General features: G+C 35.8%; 1 protein-coding gene across 1 annotated transcript; it reads right to left on the bottom strand.

Moving 5' to 3' along the window:
• Positions 1-533: 533 nt before the first annotated feature.
• On the bottom strand, positions 534-16041 carry LOC123868652. Its single transcript, XM_045911182.1, has 4 exons — positions 15931-16041; positions 12013-12439; positions 11268-11464; positions 534-1111 (listed from the first exon to the last, which is right to left on the bottom strand). The coding sequence occupies exons 1-4, from the start codon at positions 15943-15945 to the stop codon at positions 935-937; spliced, it is 816 nt and encodes a 271-aa protein (XP_045767138.1). The 5' UTR covers positions 15946-16041; the 3' UTR covers positions 534-934.
• Positions 16042-18171: the final 2130 nt, after the last annotated feature.

Below are 18171 nucleotides of genomic sequence, written 5' to 3'. Positions count from 1 at the left end.
TTGTCTGTACTTTCTTTATAATCGGTTAAACGGATGGGCCGTAAAAGGTGATGACAAGCAGACAGACACACACTATCGCACTTATAATTTACTAGCTGATCCCGGCTTCGCTCGGGTTAAATTTGATATACATACATAAACATTATGCAGATAACATAGCTTGCCACCACTGGATAAAGAGATTTCTAATGATGAAATAATTATTAAAATCGATTCAGTAGTTTCAGAGTTTACCTATCCTTTACAAATTGTTTCAAATAAACAAATCTTTCCTCCTTACAATATTATTAGCAGATATAGATGATATTGGAATGGATTTACAGGTTGTAATTTTATCATTATAATATGCTAATGTTATTAAAAAAACTTCATACCTTTTTAAATTTGTATAATTTATTACCTAGTACAAGTATATACAATAATAGCATTGAATTAATTTATTTTATTAAATTAATTATTTATTATTATTATTATTTACAAATTAATTATTAAAAATATTATAAAAGTAAAAAATTAGGATTTATATAATATTATGTAGAAACTTGAAAACAAATCTTTATTTACAAGGATGAAAATATACACTCATCTATACATACACCTACTATAATATAAAAGCATGAAGTGACATAGGTAAGTACTTAGGTACTTACCTACCACTTTGGCATGCCTATAGTTTTCTGACCAAGAAAGAATTATCCGGTTTAATATTGCTAATTGAATATAATATAGCACAGGGTTGTATGACGCTAATAGGTTATTGACCACGTAAGATGTAGGTAACATTTGACACCAATAAGTGTAGATGAAGCCTGGACGCTTTGTTACAAGTTTTCACACTATAATTAGGAAATTTGTAACACAGAATAAATTAAATAGGGAAATTTAGAAAATTAGTTTTGATATTTTTTATGATGTTTGTTCAGCATTTCCCTGTCTATTCCTGGGTGTCTCGCAGTGTGCGTTGTACTTTAGCCTTGAAGCCCTCCTTGTCGTCCGCCGTGTAGAGCACCGTCCGCTGCTTCCCGTCCGCGTCCATGAACGAGTAGAACCCTCTCACGACGCCGTCTGCACGCGACTCGTGTGCTGACTTCGTATCGCCTGTGCGCTTGTCCTGAAAACATCAAATTTACCTATTATTTCAAGCTAAAATACCTCAACGATATAAGTAGATAGATAGATAGATAGACAAATTTATTGCATACAGAACATGAAATAATCAAGACAAAACAAAGAAACTAAAAAAAACAATTGTATGCAAAGGCGGCCTTATTGTTTAGAGCAATCTCTACCAGGTAACTTTTGGTGAAAGGAGAAACCAGGTGAAGGAATATAATGTGCCCCCAAGCGAATTTCATCCATGGCGGCCTGCGGGACATAATAATATTATAGTGCACGCAGGTGCACTTTCTATTGCCTCACTCTCATAGCCCCTAGCATTTTAGGTCTATAAGTTATGAACATTCTTATACCTTATGTGAAGAAGCGTTAAGAAGGAGGTATCCATTTATATAAGTTTTATAGCCTACCATAACACCTTTAAAATGCTAAATTTCTTACTTATAAAACCATTTTATATAATAAAGTATTTAAAATTCGCATATTTACAAACGAGAGTGTAATATTATGGTATTAAAAATATGAGTCTACATTATAAAATCCAAATTAGTTACAGCAATTAATTTTATTATGAAAACCAATAAATACTACAGAGTATAGGGCTGTCACTTGCTATTTTAATAATATGTATCGTACCTACTTCTGGCAATCAAAGTCAAAAGCCAGGTTGTAATTACTTATCTATATTAATGTTGAAATATTAAAAATTATAAACTCAGGTAGGTACTAAGGTAATGTAATCATTGTCTCTGTTTTACTTTAAACTATAGTGATTTATTCCCGAGCAAAATGTTGATAAGATCTTAAATTAATCCAGTTTGTGAAAACCATCCATCCATCCATATCCATCTTGACATAGGAACATAGATAGAGAATCTTGGAGGATTGTAAGAGGATCATTTTCACCTCAAATTATAAAATGTGGTGCGGTTTAACTAGATGAACTGCATAATATTATATATGTACTTGCCTCTACCATCTATAATAATTATTTTGGTGACAACCCTAATAAAATCGCCGTTTTTTATTAACATTGATTTCGTATGACCTTAATAACTATAATTAAGTGTGGCGTATGGGCCGTGTTAAGTATTTCACTTATTTCATTCCACACTAGAGTTGTTAGTCCTTCGCATCGGACTACTGTTTATCCTTAATTGGCTGTTCTTGGAAATTATCCGCTCAATACGGTCAGAATAAGCGTTTCGTTCTACTAATATTATCCTATAGAGAGTAAGTATGTGTTAATGTGGAGAACCACTTATTTGAAAATTTCTTTCAACAAATTGAAAGGTACATTATTCCAGATGGACATAGCCTATAGGCTATAATTATGTACTAGCTTATGCCCGTGACTTCGTCTGCCTGGACTGCACAAATTTCAAACCCCCTTAGGGATCAAAATTTCAAAAATCCTTTCTCAGCGGATGTCTACGTCATAACTCATAACAGCTATTTGCATATCGAATTTTAGCCCCATCCGTCCAGTAGTTTGAGCTGTGCTTTGATAGATCAGTCAGTCAGCTTTTCCTTTTATATGTATATTTAGATTTATAAGCAAGGCGAAATTTTAACCACTATGCCATCACTGCTAAGTTGATTAATGAAAGAAGATATTCAATGTTTTGATGCTTAATTAAGCGTAACCTTGTCATCGATAAAAACCTAATATTTCGTATAGGTAGGTGTGGTATAATGTTATATGCAATATAACACCCTCTAGGTATATTATGAAAATTTTGATTGATGGGTTGTGAAAAAGTAAAAGTGGGCCATGGCCCATGGTTCATGGGATTTTATTTTGGGATGATGCAAGCAATTTAGGTTTTTGAAAATTCGTGCGGGGACTCTTTGATTTTCCGGCATATAAGAAATAACCTAAATAGCTCTTCAGATTTTTAAATATGATATCCATGCACAAACTCACATCGAACCATTTTTCCGTTTCAGAGTAATTGAAAGACAACCAAAAAAACAAACACACTTTCATATTTAGGTATAATAAGTACATAAATATTCTTTTAATAACATTATTATCATATTTATATTAAGTACATAAATATTATAATTTAATAACCTTTGACTGTATTTTGTAATAGGTTAATTAAGTTCTTAATCCGTAAATCTGTCCTATGTATCATATCCTATCCAAATCGATATAGGAAATACGTATACGCTTTTTTGCATGGGTAGATTGAATGTTTATAAACAAACATGTAGTAAGGTAAGTACCTATGGATGCAAAAAATGTAGAGGCAACAAAATAGTCATGGACCAAGTTTATATTGACCATATTAACATCAAGGTTATTCCGTGGGTACCATTAATACTTACTCACTACATAATAAAAATATGCCATTTGCATAATAGGTACATGTACCTATAATCTATTAACCTACATAAGTTATAGCCATAATTTTTAATAGACAAGCTGATCCGCCCGGCATCGTTTAAGTAAAATTTTATATAAGACCTACTCGTAAACATTCCTAATACCTATTACCTACTTTGGATAAAGTAGCTTTCTAATGGTGAAAGAATTATTAAAATCGGCTAAGTAGAGTTCAATACTAATATTATTACAAAGAGGTAAAGTTTGTAAGTTTGTTTGTAGGAAGTACCTAATGGAACTACTGAATCGATTTTGAAAATTCTTTCATCAGTAGAAAGCTACATTATTTTCAAAAAAAATAGAGATCCCTGCGAAAATTGTATTAAGCCATCCCTGCGATGCCGAGCGGGTCACCATTCCTGAGATATCGCTACTAATATAAATACAGCAATTAAGATTCATTATCATCATCATCATCATTATGATCAACTCCTGGCCGTCCTACTACTGTGTACAGGTCTCCTCTCAAAGTTAAATTAAAAGGGGTTAGGTCATAATCCGCCACGCTGACCTAGTGCGAATAGGCAGATTTCACATAGATACCTTTGAGAACAATATGGAGAATTCTCAGACACGCAGGTTTCCTCACGATGATATCCTTCACTATAAAAGCAAGGGGTATTTAATTGCCTAAAACGCACTTAATATGTCCGAAACCTTAGAGTAGAGGTGCGCGCTCGGGATCGAACCCCCGACCTTCCAACTAGAAGGTGGACGTCATAACCACTAGGCTATCACAGCTTAGTAATAATTAGATTATAGGTATAGTATGCGACAGGTTGAGATGGCAATCGGGGTATGAGGCGGGGCGACGCCCTGCACACCCGCAGCGGGTTAACGCGAGGGCTGTGCGTCCCCACCCCGGTTGCCATCTCAGCCTGTCGTATAAATAGAATTATTGCAAAAGTAATAAGTTAAAATCATTGAAAACTAATCATCGTGCGTTGGGTAACGGTTAACGACTAGCGGACACACCTACACAGCTTCCTACCTTGCTCGTGAATTCGCTGTTGTTTGATACATTTTTCGTGAACAAAGTCCATTGCTTGTTTACACAATCATATGTCAATGAATGCATGAACAAATATATGATTTATTAATGTTAATCAAAAATTGGTTATATTATATTATAGCTTTTATGGAGTCCTGGCCTCTAAACTAGGAAATCCCGTATCTTAGGAGCATGAGCCAGTGCCTTCCCATATACCTACATATAATGGTTGAATTTATGAAAAATTGTGAAAAATACTTAGGTAAGGTAAAGATTAAAGAATTTCATATACATATGACACAGCTATCAAAATAATTTAGATGATAACAGATAGGTGGGTCTAAGTTGAAAAGTTTTATTTTAATTTTTGGATTTCAAAGGTACTTGTCCGCACTTGGCCATCTAGTAGACTAAAAGTGCCCACGCACCACAACTGCACTGCGGCGGAACTGCGCGTCGCGTCAGCGCCCCGCACGATATTCTCTCCAGCCGCGCCGCGCGGCAGTGACGTACGCGCGTCGCGTGGTGCGTGGGCACCTTAAACCCTTCCCATTCTGAGAAGAGACCGGTACTTAGTAGGGACCGGCGCGACGATGGATTGAGATGACAATGAAGAAGATATTTTTAGGCTCTTTAACTCAGAGTATCCCTTTTGTTTCCTTTTGAACTATAATTTCCACGCGAAGTGCTTTGAACTAATAATATCTACCTCAGTGGCGGAGTGTGAGGAAATATACATAATAGATATATTATACCGTGTGAACATTGTAATAAATAACAAGTTAGTGTGTAGTATGCAGACGCCTGCGCAATGTATATTGTATGTATAAAACGACACGTAAATTCGTCCTTGCCAATTATGACCCTATTGTTATGAGTTAGTCCAAAATTTAAATATGGTGAAGTAATTACCCGACATTGATCTGGATTATTTTTGTAGAATTGTGTAACTGACTGACTGACATCATTCGCGAAAACCGTGATATGTTTACGTGGGGTCATCTTGATAAGTATTAGAATATTATTATGTACAACTAGGTTATGAGTATATCTAAGTATATAATATTATATGATTTTAGTCATATACTTAGCTGTTAAATTAGCTGTAAAATTCGTCTGATGTGTGATTATTTAGGTGTTCATCCTACTTCCAAAGAAAAGGTTGAACGATATGAAGGGGTATACAGTGCTTAGTTCCCTAAAGTTTAAAGAGGCGGCTTTAGGTAGAAAAGGACCGGCAAACTTGTTTAAAAGAAGGCACGCTATGTTGATGAGTGATGACATACCTATCCGAGTACGGAACCGTCGCCCGGTGCGCGAGTCCGACTCGCACTTGGCCGGTTTATTTAAATCCCGATACAAGTTAGCCCTTGACTGCTATCTCTTCTGGTGGTTAAGTGAAGATGCAGTCTTTAGATTATAATGAACTCAGGATTTAGTGTTTTATTGCCTTAATGTAAAAATGGCTTAAAATTTTCCTATTAATAGCACCGTATGCAATTTACGAGCTGTTAATAATATGCTTTTAGCTTACATAAGACGGATAAAATCAGCTGTATTTACTTTTTGCTCAAAATGCAGAACCGTTCATATTTACTTTCACGGACAGGGTTGTCGTCGTAGCGTCCTTAAAAATTTCAAATATGCACCGAAGAATTTACTGGGTAGGAATTCCACAGAACTAAAAGAATTTTTTGTTCTTTTTTTTCTTCAGTATGCGCTATTAGCTAAAATATACTAAAAAAGGCCAATCAACTCAATCTACCTCTGAATTTCAGTTTGCATTTATCACTAATTAATTATAATTATTCTTCTGTGCTTTCTGTTCTAAGACAATTCTTCTGTTTTGAGATGTTCGTAACAGATTCTCAGAAGATTGTGCTTCTAAACTGGTGCTAGAATATTGACTAGTCACAAGAGCCTTCACAAAAACTCTAAGTATATGATATTAATTATTATTATTAGACTATCACTACATTACAAATGTGAAAATGTGTTTGTTTGTCGGTTTGTTCTTCAATCACGACGCAACGGAGCAACGGATCGACGAGATTCTTTGCACGGATATATGTAGTTAAAGACTTGAAGAGTGACGTAGGCTACTTTTATAAAAAAATTCAAGAGTTTCCACAGGATTTTAAAAACCTAAATCCAATCTAGCTGTACTTACTTAATTATAAAATTTTATTTGAAGTATTCAATAGCATCTATGATGTCTATAGTTGTTATAATAAGTCAGCAGAGGTGGTAGGTGGTAACCCTAGAGTCGTAACTTTCACCTTATAAGTGTATTCCGGTAACGGCCTTGCAAATGATCGCGCTGTGAATGAATATAGGTATCAGTTCAAGGTGAGTACTTGAGTACTCGTCCATGCTTCACGTAAACTCGCGGATACTGTACCTACTTCTAATATAATCAAACTTTTGGGTTACATCTGTAACATGTCCGCTATCATCTGGGTGCCTGGTGCACTTCAACCGCCCGTTTTGCCAGATTTTTTAGTCTACGCACATACAAACTGTGGAATCTGTTCCCGCTAGATTATAACACGAGGTTATTCAAGGGGCGGATCAACAAATTCCCGAAAGGCTGTCAGTGCATTGGCGGTTCCTCTGGTGCTACAAATGTTCATGGGCGACAGTGTGACCCACCTGCTCGTTTGCTCACTATTTTTATTTAAAAAAAAAGCTATCATCCGATAGATGCCCACTGCCAGACAAAGGTCTCTTGTAGGGACTACCAAACGCCACGGTCTTACGCCACCCTGAATCCAGAAGAGAAAAAAGTAACTAAGTAAAGTGACTTACATGATTCATGATCATAAGGTACGAGTAGGTAGCATACTTACCTAACCTATCACATTATCGAAACATTGGAATGCCCGAAGGATTTAATGGACAAGAGAGTGGATGGAGGATTTTTGTAGGGGATCGTGACGTTTAACACTACAGCTACTTATGTTGCATCGAGCAAGCTTCCGCATCAAGACAACAGATATAAGGATTCGCCACAGTGATGAGTTAGGTAGGTACTTCAGTTAATGGACGCCAAGGATTAACTCATACCTTCGAGGACGGCGATTGGCGATGCGGTTCAATGCACACTCTGAATGAAGCATTGTTTGGTTATATGATACTGGTCGTTATGCAAACCACAGATGCAAACAAACAAGCTTTCATGCGGATGACGTCAAATGATTGCAACTATTTGCTTCTGTATCGATCCGCTATTGACAGAGATGATAAGTAAAATAAGTAGTCTAATTTTTAGGGTACCGTACCCGAACGGTGCTAAGGAGACCCTGTTATTAAGCTTCCGTTATCCATACGTCTATCAGTCCGTCTGTCTATCTATCTGTCTGTCAGCGGGCTGTATCTCATGAACGATAGATAGATAGAGAGTTGAAATTTAAAAAAAAAACACGGAGTGTGTTTTTCTATTTCTGCTATAACATCAAGTACCTAGGACCTAGGTACTTGGTAAAATTTCCACCATATAAATGAAAATAAAATAATAGTTACATAATATTGTACTCGCATTTGATCGGTTTTTTGTTAAATTCTATAATAGTACCTACTTAAGACCTATTAGTTAATATTCCTATTTTCACGGTTAATTAAATTGCATTTGTATGGATATTACTGAATAGGAACATAGCTACCTAATGAATATTATAGGTGCCGTAAATTATTCGATAGTTAATTGTCAATACTTGACAAAAAAAATTTAGCCTTACCAAACAATAATATAATTGAATAGTAGGTATAATGACAACACCTAGGTACAATTACTGTGAGGTAGGTACCTAGACTAAAAATAGATATTATAATCTAGATCAAAATAGACTAAAATAAATGTAGGTAGAACTTGTCTAGTACCTAAATCTGTTATCTAGGATAGGGTTTGAACCCGGAACCTCTTACTGCGAGATATTAATAGTCGTAATAAACGACAAGGTCGATTGTTTTTTTACAAAATAACTGACTGATAGAACGTGATATTGTAAGACTTTTTTTTTTTGGCCAATTAATATAATACATACCCGACAAAAACTGCTCGCTTTCGCTTCCTTGTTAATTTTACTAACTACATTTTTTTTAGTAAAGTTAAACAGCACTAAAACTAGGAAAATTGTTTTTCTGTGGCTCGGTGTATTTTTACATTGTACCTACTATATTTATGCACTCAAATTTTTTTCCCTTTTCATTTGATATCCCACTTGATACAATAGCAAAAAAAAAAACGTTTGAGCTTAGGGGTTCGATCCCGGGCACGCACCTCTAACTTTCAGAGTTATGTGCGTTTTAAGTAATTAAATATCACTTGCTTAGCGGTGAATGAAAACATCGTGAGGAGAAACCTGCATGCCTGAGAGTTCTCCATAGTATTCTCAAAGGTGTGAAGTCTGCCAATCCGCGCGTAGCCAGCGTGGTAGACTATGTCCAAACCCTCCTCACTCTGAGAGGAGATCCGTGCTCTGTAGTGAGTCAGCAATGAGTTGATCATGATGACGATAATATATAAATAAAAGAGTTATTTCTTGTATGATGGTGAGGAACCCTTCGAGCGAGCCTATTATAGTTTCTATTTGCCGTTATATAAATTTAAGTTTACAATAATTCATATAAGTACAAGCGCGTAAAATTATAATATCATGATTCTTGACTAATTACTTATTTCCACGTTACTCGCCAACTTTCTACAATTACCAGTTTTACTACTTATATTGATATCATCATCTACGCGATAGACACATTGTTGCTGTTCATTGTAAGAAAAATAAATACTTATAACAATTATATTATTATAACAATTGTTATGAAAACAATGCGATGCTATCTAAACACTAATTAAAGATATGAATCTATTAAACCATATCGAGTAAAATAGAAAAAATAATGGTAGCTAAAGATTATCGTTTGATAATCTCGCGTTTTGATTAAAAAAACTCTCGCTAAACTTCGTCTGGGCTATTTGCAGGTACATGCGACATTTCTGGTTCTTAGTCGTTATACTTAAATAAATACCGGCCAAGTGCGAGTTTGACTAGCGCTCCGAGGGTTCCGTATTCGGGTATTTTCGAGTTTTCGGCATTTTGCACGATAAATCAATGATTGATGATGATCTTACTATACGATCTGTTATCAGGAGTATCAGCTCTAAAATATACCATACCTATTATGTACTTAATCCTCGGGCTGTAATCATCTTGTATGAAAGATTAACTCTACCCAAGACAATGTATAGACTGATGAGACTGATCTGACATTTAGTTTCAAAATAAGGATAAGCATAAGCATAGTTTGTAAAAGTCACGGCTACAGTATTATTTGACTGGATTATAATATTATAGTTATCAAGAGATTGTTCTGGCATATTCGAATAATGCACTGGATTAAAATAATATATACTTAGGTAGGTATTATGAAAAAGTACGCAAAAACTGAACAAAATATTTCGCAACCAAGACACCAGTATAGAATTAATATTTGTGTGTGATTTTAATATTTTTTGCTTAATGGTATTTGTTTGTATAACTAATTGTGTGATACAAAGATAGATATATCCGAGGCAAAATCCTATTACAATAAATATCGAACTTAGAGGCATATTGAGAAGTTATGGTGGGATAAATAAACTCAGATCTACACCCTGATAACTCCGTTTTTCTAGCAGTAGTCGTGTAAATACTATAATAGAGTGATTTGTCTGTTAAATGAAATTCTAGGTACTGCGAAATGTCACAAGACCTGTGTACCTATTAAAATCATACCAGTCACTTATAATATAATATTTGTTTGACTAGTTACTATTTGCGACATAAGGAACCGTAAAACCGTATTATCACTATGTTAATCGTTCTGACGGCAGAGACGGCGTTTGCACGTAATTTCTACAGCACATACAGATTTTAGGTTGATAAACTTTCCACTGAGGAATATTTAACATCTACTTAGTATCTAGTTAATAGAAGTAGTACCTTATATAGTATTTAACATTTACTTAGTATCAGGGATTAAGTTGACGACTCCGTTAAGAGTTAAGACGAACTAACGTGCTAACGCTAACATCGATGTCGCAAATAATCGTAGTTTACTTTAACTTTAGGCTATTAACACACGGCTTCTGTCACCGAGCTGCCTTTTTAACAATTAAGTAAAGCGTCCAAAGAAGCTCAGGTGTACTAGTAATTAGTTCTTCTTATTTCTATGGTTCTAACATCTTTATGGCCTAATTCGAATGCTCTAGCCATTCCCGATTGTTCAGAGGGATTTTAAGACACTAAAAGTCAAAATCATATTGGTAACGCCAAGCTCTTAAAAACTTAGGTATTTCTTAGACGAGCATCGCAAATACTAACACTTCCTTTACATTTTTCCTTGCTCTTATAACGAGGTATGATTTGGGAAACTGTCTAATTGCAAAATCCGTTTTCTACAACCGCTACGTAGGCCACCGAAAGCAATTTCACCCTCAAAGGTACTTAGTGCACTTCGACCACCCGCTGCCGTCAAACATCCACCAACATACAAATTGTGGAACCAACTGTCTTCGACAAAATTTCCACTAACTTCCGTATGGCGTTATTCAATGATCGGATCAATTCCTAAACAGTACTTAGTCATCGTGGTTTCATTGGTGTCCATAGGTCCGTAGGGTGCCCGCAAACATTTGCAATGTTTACGGGTACCCTGATCATATTATATGATTTGCCTGCCCCATTGCTCGTTATTCGTAAAAATATTAATTTATAGGTAGGTACTCACATGGACACCGTAGGAGAAGCTGTAATGTGGATTGGGGTCAAACTGATTGTCCACCGTAGACTCGTGACCCTGGAATCCCCTCGTAAATTGTGCTACGCTCATTGGAATACCCTTGGCTGACTGAATATTCTGGTAACTGTACCCATCGTTCAGTCTCTCTTTCTGATAACTTTGTGGTACGTCTTTTAGCTGAAAACCTGAAAGAAAAAGTTCTTGAATGTGCCATTTCTACTAGAGAAAGTTGATTGCGTTGTTTTGAATAAAATATTCCAATTTCGATACTTTGTTTAAACCATCAAGTTTGTCTCACCTCGGTACATACATTAATCTAATGAGCATAAAAGTTAGAATCCGGGCAAAAACTTGGACCACTAGATCAGTTCTTGTCAAGCTACTTTGAAGTCAGTTTTTGATGACTTTTCTACACCACTTATCATACCTATTTGTAGTTTGTTTATAAATTATAACACACAGCTGATGGCAGCGAGTTTTTCCATATTAGATTTAGGTTATTTAGAAATCGCGCGAATTCTGTGGGCAGTCTTTTATTATACCTATTTCGTAATAAAAAGTATCCCATATCCGTCACTAAGATGTCCATCTATCTATTTCAAATTATGTCATGTTCGGTTGAGTGGTTGAGCCAGAAAAGTTAAGACACACAGACAGGCACACTGGAATTATATTCATGTATAGCCGCAATAACGACAAACCCCATAATTATCTATACCAACATATTACACACCTTTTAGGTCCAACAATCCATAATCGCTATCAGAAACTTGGAAGATCTGTTTATTTGGTGCATTAAATGAATTTACAGTTGGTACAGATTGTTTCGTGAAAGTATTGTACTCTTCGGCAGTCGGGAATGGTCGCTTAGGGCTGCTATAGATGACCTGATTTGGGTTTCGTAGTCTGAGGGTATTTATAGCTTTTTCTCTTTCATGTTCAGGTAGTGTTGTATTAGGGTCATCTAGGTAGTTGATTAGGGCATCTTCCAAGGTTCTGTAGGTTTTGTACGCGTACTCCCGCCCTTTAGCCCCTGGGCCGGTGTCGTCGTATTTGTTTTCGATGGCAAAACTGATCTGTGATTCGGAAGCTGCGGAGTATGGACGGTGCTGTCTTGACGTGTAGGAGTTTGCGGTTGCGATGAGAGTTAGTACTAGTACCTGGAAAAATAGGTTAATCTGATTATTATTGAGTAAGTTTCTATGTAAATTTGGTGTACAATAAAGCATATTTTACTTTACTTTTATTAGAAGAGGCCCGCGATTACGTTCGCGTGGATTTAGATTTTTTAATATCCCTTGGGAACTCTTTGACTTTCCGGGATAAAAAGTAATTTATACCCATCTATGGGTGATGATAATAATATTTCCTTATAGAGGTTATATTTGACTGCACAGCTTCATAATAAGACCTATATATTATTTAGGTAGAATTCTTATGGTTTATTTTCTCTCCTTTCATAATAGATATGTTGTGTCATAAAAATAGAAAGTGTATTTTAATAGGATTAGGCTCATTAGCATGTTTTGATGCTCTAGAGAATAAAGTTATGTCACAACTGATCCTACGAATGACTAATATTCATAAAAAAATATTGTGATGTGTTGAAAATGAAAAAATAAAAAATTAAGGTAGGTAATAACGATAGTTAGTAGATATTCGCGACTTGGATCGCGTACATTTAGATTTCAAAAATCTTTCTTAGTCCCCAAGTAGGTAGGTAGGTAACCTATGCAGATTATGTACCTATACTTGGTAGCTACCAAGCGACAGAAAAACAATTTTAGTATATTTCAGCGTTTGTTAAGATGAGTGATCGGGTTTTGTTTTAAACTAAGTCTCGTTTGGGTATACTTTGACTATCTTTTAAAAAAGGCAAACAATTTATTTACTTTTCCAAACACGGTCAGAACTAGGTTTATCGTCCGAAACCGATGAGACGTAAATGTGGGTTACATAACTAACATACCGGCCGCCACTTGCTACTGTGTTTTCGGATCATGTATCACATTAATTACTGTACCGGTTACTTGCCGCCGTCAGAATCTGCCGTTGCCACATGCGGAATGTGGAGTATGAGACATCAATGACAGTTATCATGTTTGGGTCTCTTCACTCTCGTCCCACGATTTAGAGCGTATTTATATTTATTTATTTTTATTCTTCGTTTCAGACTTATAAAAGCACTTACGGTGCGTGTGTGTGTGTGTGTTAAGCATGTTTTAGGGTTCCGTACCTTCCTATACCACCGTTATAGGATCACTTTGTCTGTCTGTCTGTCCGTCCGTCTGTCGTGTCTATCAAGAAAACCTATAGGGTATAACTTCCCGTTGCCCTAGAATCATGAAATTTTTCATGTAGGTAGATCTTATAGCACAAGTAAAGGAAAAGAATCCGAAAACCGTGCATTTGTGGTTACATCATGAAAAAATAAATGCGTTTAAATTTCCAAAGTAAGAATTTTCCAAGTGGGATATCATATGAAAAGGCTTTACCTGTACATTCTAAAACAGGTTTTTATTTATTTTTATGCATAATAATTTTTGATTTATCGTGAAAAATGTCAGAAAAAATACTTGCACTTGGCTGGCTTTTTACTTTGGGACCGATTCATAACGTACTTCGTCATAAATAATTTTGTTCGTAAGAAAAACTATACTTAGGTAGGTACGATATACGGTGTAAGTAGCAATACGCACGCGGCATAACAAATTGTGGTGGTTAGCCACAGAAAGTCCTAACTGTGTTATTTGAGTCGTCGTTATTCGCTACTTCTTTATCTATTTTGGGATCCCAAGGTGCCTACTGGAATGGCGACCTCCACAGGCGGACAGAAAATTTCAAAATGGCCGTCATGAAAATTTAAGTGTGATTTATTTCATTATGTACGGAACTCTTTGTGTGCGTGTCCAACTCGCGCTTAGCCAATTTTTTTAATTTTCATAGAAGCCATTTTGAAATTTTTATTATTTGTTGTTGTAGCGGCAATAGAAATGCACATTCCGTGAAAATTTCAAAGCTCTACCTATTAGGGCGTAATTCGTAATCGGTTCGTTTTCATGATTCACGAGATACAGCCAGATGGATGGACAGACAGTGGAGGCATTATAGGGTCCCGTTGGTATCCTTCGAATACGGAACCATAAATAGACACATATTTTCCCCCTTCTCTGTGTAAAAGCAAAACCCAAAAACAAAGTTGTTGGTTGTGGTATTTATAAAACTAGGTAATTTTACCTATAAAATAATACATTACAGAATCAAACTTGTTTCCGACGCAACAATTATGTAAAACTGAATACAAACTAGTCCCGAAGAAATTAACACACGAATCATAACTTTCTTTTTAGCTCATAAAATAGGCAGGTAAATCCACATCATTAGTATAGGGTTTTCATAATTTTTATATTTTTATATTTTATTTTCACCAGATATAAAAAAAGAACCCTTATAGGATCACTTTTTTTTTTTAAACTTTGTTGTCTGTCTGTCTGTCAAATGGAATCAAAACCTAAAGGGTTACTTCCCGTTGACCTAGCATTATGAAAGGCAGAGCACAAGTAAAAATAAAACCAAGAACCGTGAGGTAATTTTATTTTATTCTGATACAAGTTACCCCCTTGACTACGATTTCATCTGATGGTGATAAGTGTGGTCATGCAGTTGCAGTGGAGAAGCAGATGCAGAAGATGAGAGCGGGCTAACTTGGAAGGAGTATGGCAGTTTCATTAAACCCATACCCTGATCGATTTCTACACGGCATCGTACTGGAACCCTAAATCGCTTGGCGTCACGTTTTTTGCCGGTAGGTAACTAGCCACGGCCGAAGCCTCCCACCAGACAAAAACACAGACAGAGATCGACAAATAAGGACAGAGGTTGTGGTTAAATCTCAAAAAATTAATAAATATAAAATTTATTGAACGATGGTAGGCACGAAACTCTTCGTGAGCGAGATAACTTAATTACCTATGTATTATTAATCATAAAACATAACTAAAATATTCACAAAAGATTATAATATTATTTTTCGTTTTAATGATGAGTGGTGTGTAATTGACAACTTGATTTGTGTTTTAATTGAGTAGTTATTTATATAATATAATATCCGTTGTTTAATATACTTAATTACCATCTTTTAAATAATAAGTACATAATCATACGTAGGTACTAGGTAGGTACTTCGCGCTACATAGTAGAGAAACTCAGTCTAGGTTACTCATTCATAATAGAGAAGTAACCAATTAAAAAACACATCGCAATGGCTTCCTTCTTTCTTTCCTCTGTATTAATTAAAACTAAAACGTAACTATAAAACTAGAAACAAGGATAAAACAAAATATCTGTTAAAATGTTCACTGAAATCGGTTTCGTAAAAACTTCATGAAAACACAATGAAAACATGGCCTCACTGAAATTTAATTTATAAAAAATTCGTGAAAGTATCATACCTACTTCTTGCCAGTTGAAATAAAAAAATTAATAGCTATATGTATCACGTTACTAAACAAAACTACAACAATCAGAAATTAGCGGGAAAAACTGAAGAAAAAAAAAATCAAGTTCTTCGACCATTGATTACCTTACCGTGCAAACTGATTTTTTTTTAATTTATGTATACTAATTAATTAAATAAATAACGCTAACTTACCACAACTTGCCACATGGTTAAAAAAAATTATATCACAAATAAAAAATATACACGCGCGCACGCAAAAACACGTAAAAAAAGTTTGTTATTTGACACAGCCAACCGCACCAACGTTTCTACGCGAGTGGCGGTTGCCGACCAGACCTAACAATATTTGTTTTAACTTTTGAATCAGCTGTCTGCTAAGTCGGAACTTGGATTGGTATGCTAATTATGCCGTGATAGCCTAGTGGTTAGGACGTCCGCCTCCCATCCGCGAGGTCAGGGGTTCGATTGGAATTTGGAATCCTCGTAGCTTCTGAAAGTTTAAGTGACTAATTTATCACTATTATTTTAATATCTTACAAATCCAATAATCAAATAGTGTACAGTAGTATCTACTTTAAATTAACGATTTGAATTTGACCCCACATCTCTAACTTTTCGGAATTAAATGTGTGTTTTAAGTAATTAAAATATATCACTTGCTTTAACGGTGAAGGAAAACATCGTGAGGAAACCTGCATGCCTGAGAGTTCTACATAGGTACCTAATGTTCTCAAAGGTGTGTGAAGCCTGCCAATCCGAACTTGGCCATAGCGTGGTGGAATATGGCCAAACCCTTATCGTTAACTATACAGTAATTACTTTCTCGTTATTTGCAGACTGTACTGGTTTTTAAATTTTAGGTCAATTATTTTTCGTGTGTATGTAAAATGTGTTTATTATTGAAGTGACATATCACGCCTGGCCATGATCTTTCCAATCTTTTATTTTTTTCTACGCAGCATCAGACCGGCACCGCTCGATGAAAGGTGCAAAAGCTTTAGTGGCTTAAGACAGACAACGAAGTAGGTACATAACGAACCCATAAGGTTCCCTTTTTCTCTGGAGATACCCTAAAAAAACATAGGTGCATACTTAGGCAGGTACGAGAACGTACTCTACCACCGAAATCTACCAACTTTCGAATTTCAGTCCGTCCTATTCAATCGAGATACTCGTATTGAGCTTCATCGGGAAATCGTACGTCAACCACACAGGAAATATTATAATATGAGTTATCTTATATCAATAATAATCTTACATAATAGGTAGGTAGGGTTATAGGTACCTACCTACTTCGATTTCGTTCCGGTTCTTATGATTTCTCTATGCTTGTCGTCGACTAAGGCTATCGACATTATTTGTGATTTATCATGCAAATCGCAGTAGGACAGCAATCTCGGACTAAAGCGCAGCTTTTGTGGACCGGGAATCGAACCCGGGATCTTGCGCTTACGGGTATTGCCGTACTAGAGGGCTCGTCTTACAATACCTATGTCCTTTACATATAACACAAGTGAAAATTAAAAATTTATAACACCCCCCCATAAGTGAAGATTACAGTAACTAGAAATGAGCTGATAACTTTCAAACGGCTGAACTGATTTTCTTGGAGTATAACACTCTCGATCAAGCCACCTTTCAAACAAAAAAAAACTAAATTAAAATCGGTTCATTAGTTTAGGAGCTACAATGCCACAAACAGATACACAGACACACACGTCAAACTTATAACACCCCTCTTTTTGGGTCGGGGGTTAAAAATAGATGAACGTATGACAGTTATCATCATCATCTTAACCCATCACCGGCCTACTACTGAGAACGGGTCTCATTTCAGAAGAGAAAGTACAATTTAGAGAATTGTTTTGAATTCTTAAAATGCCTTTGCCGGCTGCCGGGAATCAACCCATCACTTAAGAGACCACAACGCTTATTTATGGTCCAGGGAGGTAGGTACCATCATAATATATTTATCGTATTCATAGGCAAGTGCCAGGGAAGTCCTTAAGAACTTACTACCTTTGTGTAAGAGAATAAATTGAGAACCAAGGACTTCGTGTGTAGGTCAATTGATTTGAAACAATACTTTGTTACTCAAAACTTTAATTATGTTCTTATAGTAATCCAATAGTAAAATACAGCCTACGGCCATTGACCTTGCCTAGCTTTATATTCGATGATTGATATATGTTTAGCACGAAAAGCATTCTCTCCCATTGAGAGGGAGACACCATAGCTCACAATGTTCTTTTCTGCCCTAATATTGGACCAATTGGTCAAAAATATATACCGGGTCACAGCTGAAAATCAGCATCCTGCATTTTATGTGTGTTAACGCATGTGATGCAAGATAATTTAATGCTGAGCTGTACACCCATTTGGGGTGGTGTCACAGATGAAAATGTACATTTGTATGCTTTGTTTTTATCTGTG

The sequence above is a fragment of the Maniola jurtina genome, chromosome 10, assembly GCF_905333055.1.
Source record: "Maniola jurtina chromosome 10, ilManJurt1.1, whole genome shotgun sequence".
In the NCBI taxonomy this organism is placed as follows: Eukaryota; Metazoa; Arthropoda; class Insecta; order Lepidoptera; family Nymphalidae; genus Maniola; species Maniola jurtina.
Note: the sequence above shows the minus strand (reverse complement) of the source record. Positions and strands in the feature narration are given on the sequence as shown.

Coding starts and splice junctions, on each gene's coding strand:
- LOC123868652 (XM_045911182.1), bottom strand. Junction 11,465..12,012: donor TGGATTGTTGGACCTAAAAG/GTGTGTAATATG, acceptor TTTTTCTTTCAG/GTTTTCAGCTAAAAGACGTA. Junction 1,112..11,267: donor GCTTCTCCTACGGTGTCCAT/GTGAGTACCTAC, acceptor TGATGTTTTCAG/GACAAGCGCACAGGCGATAC.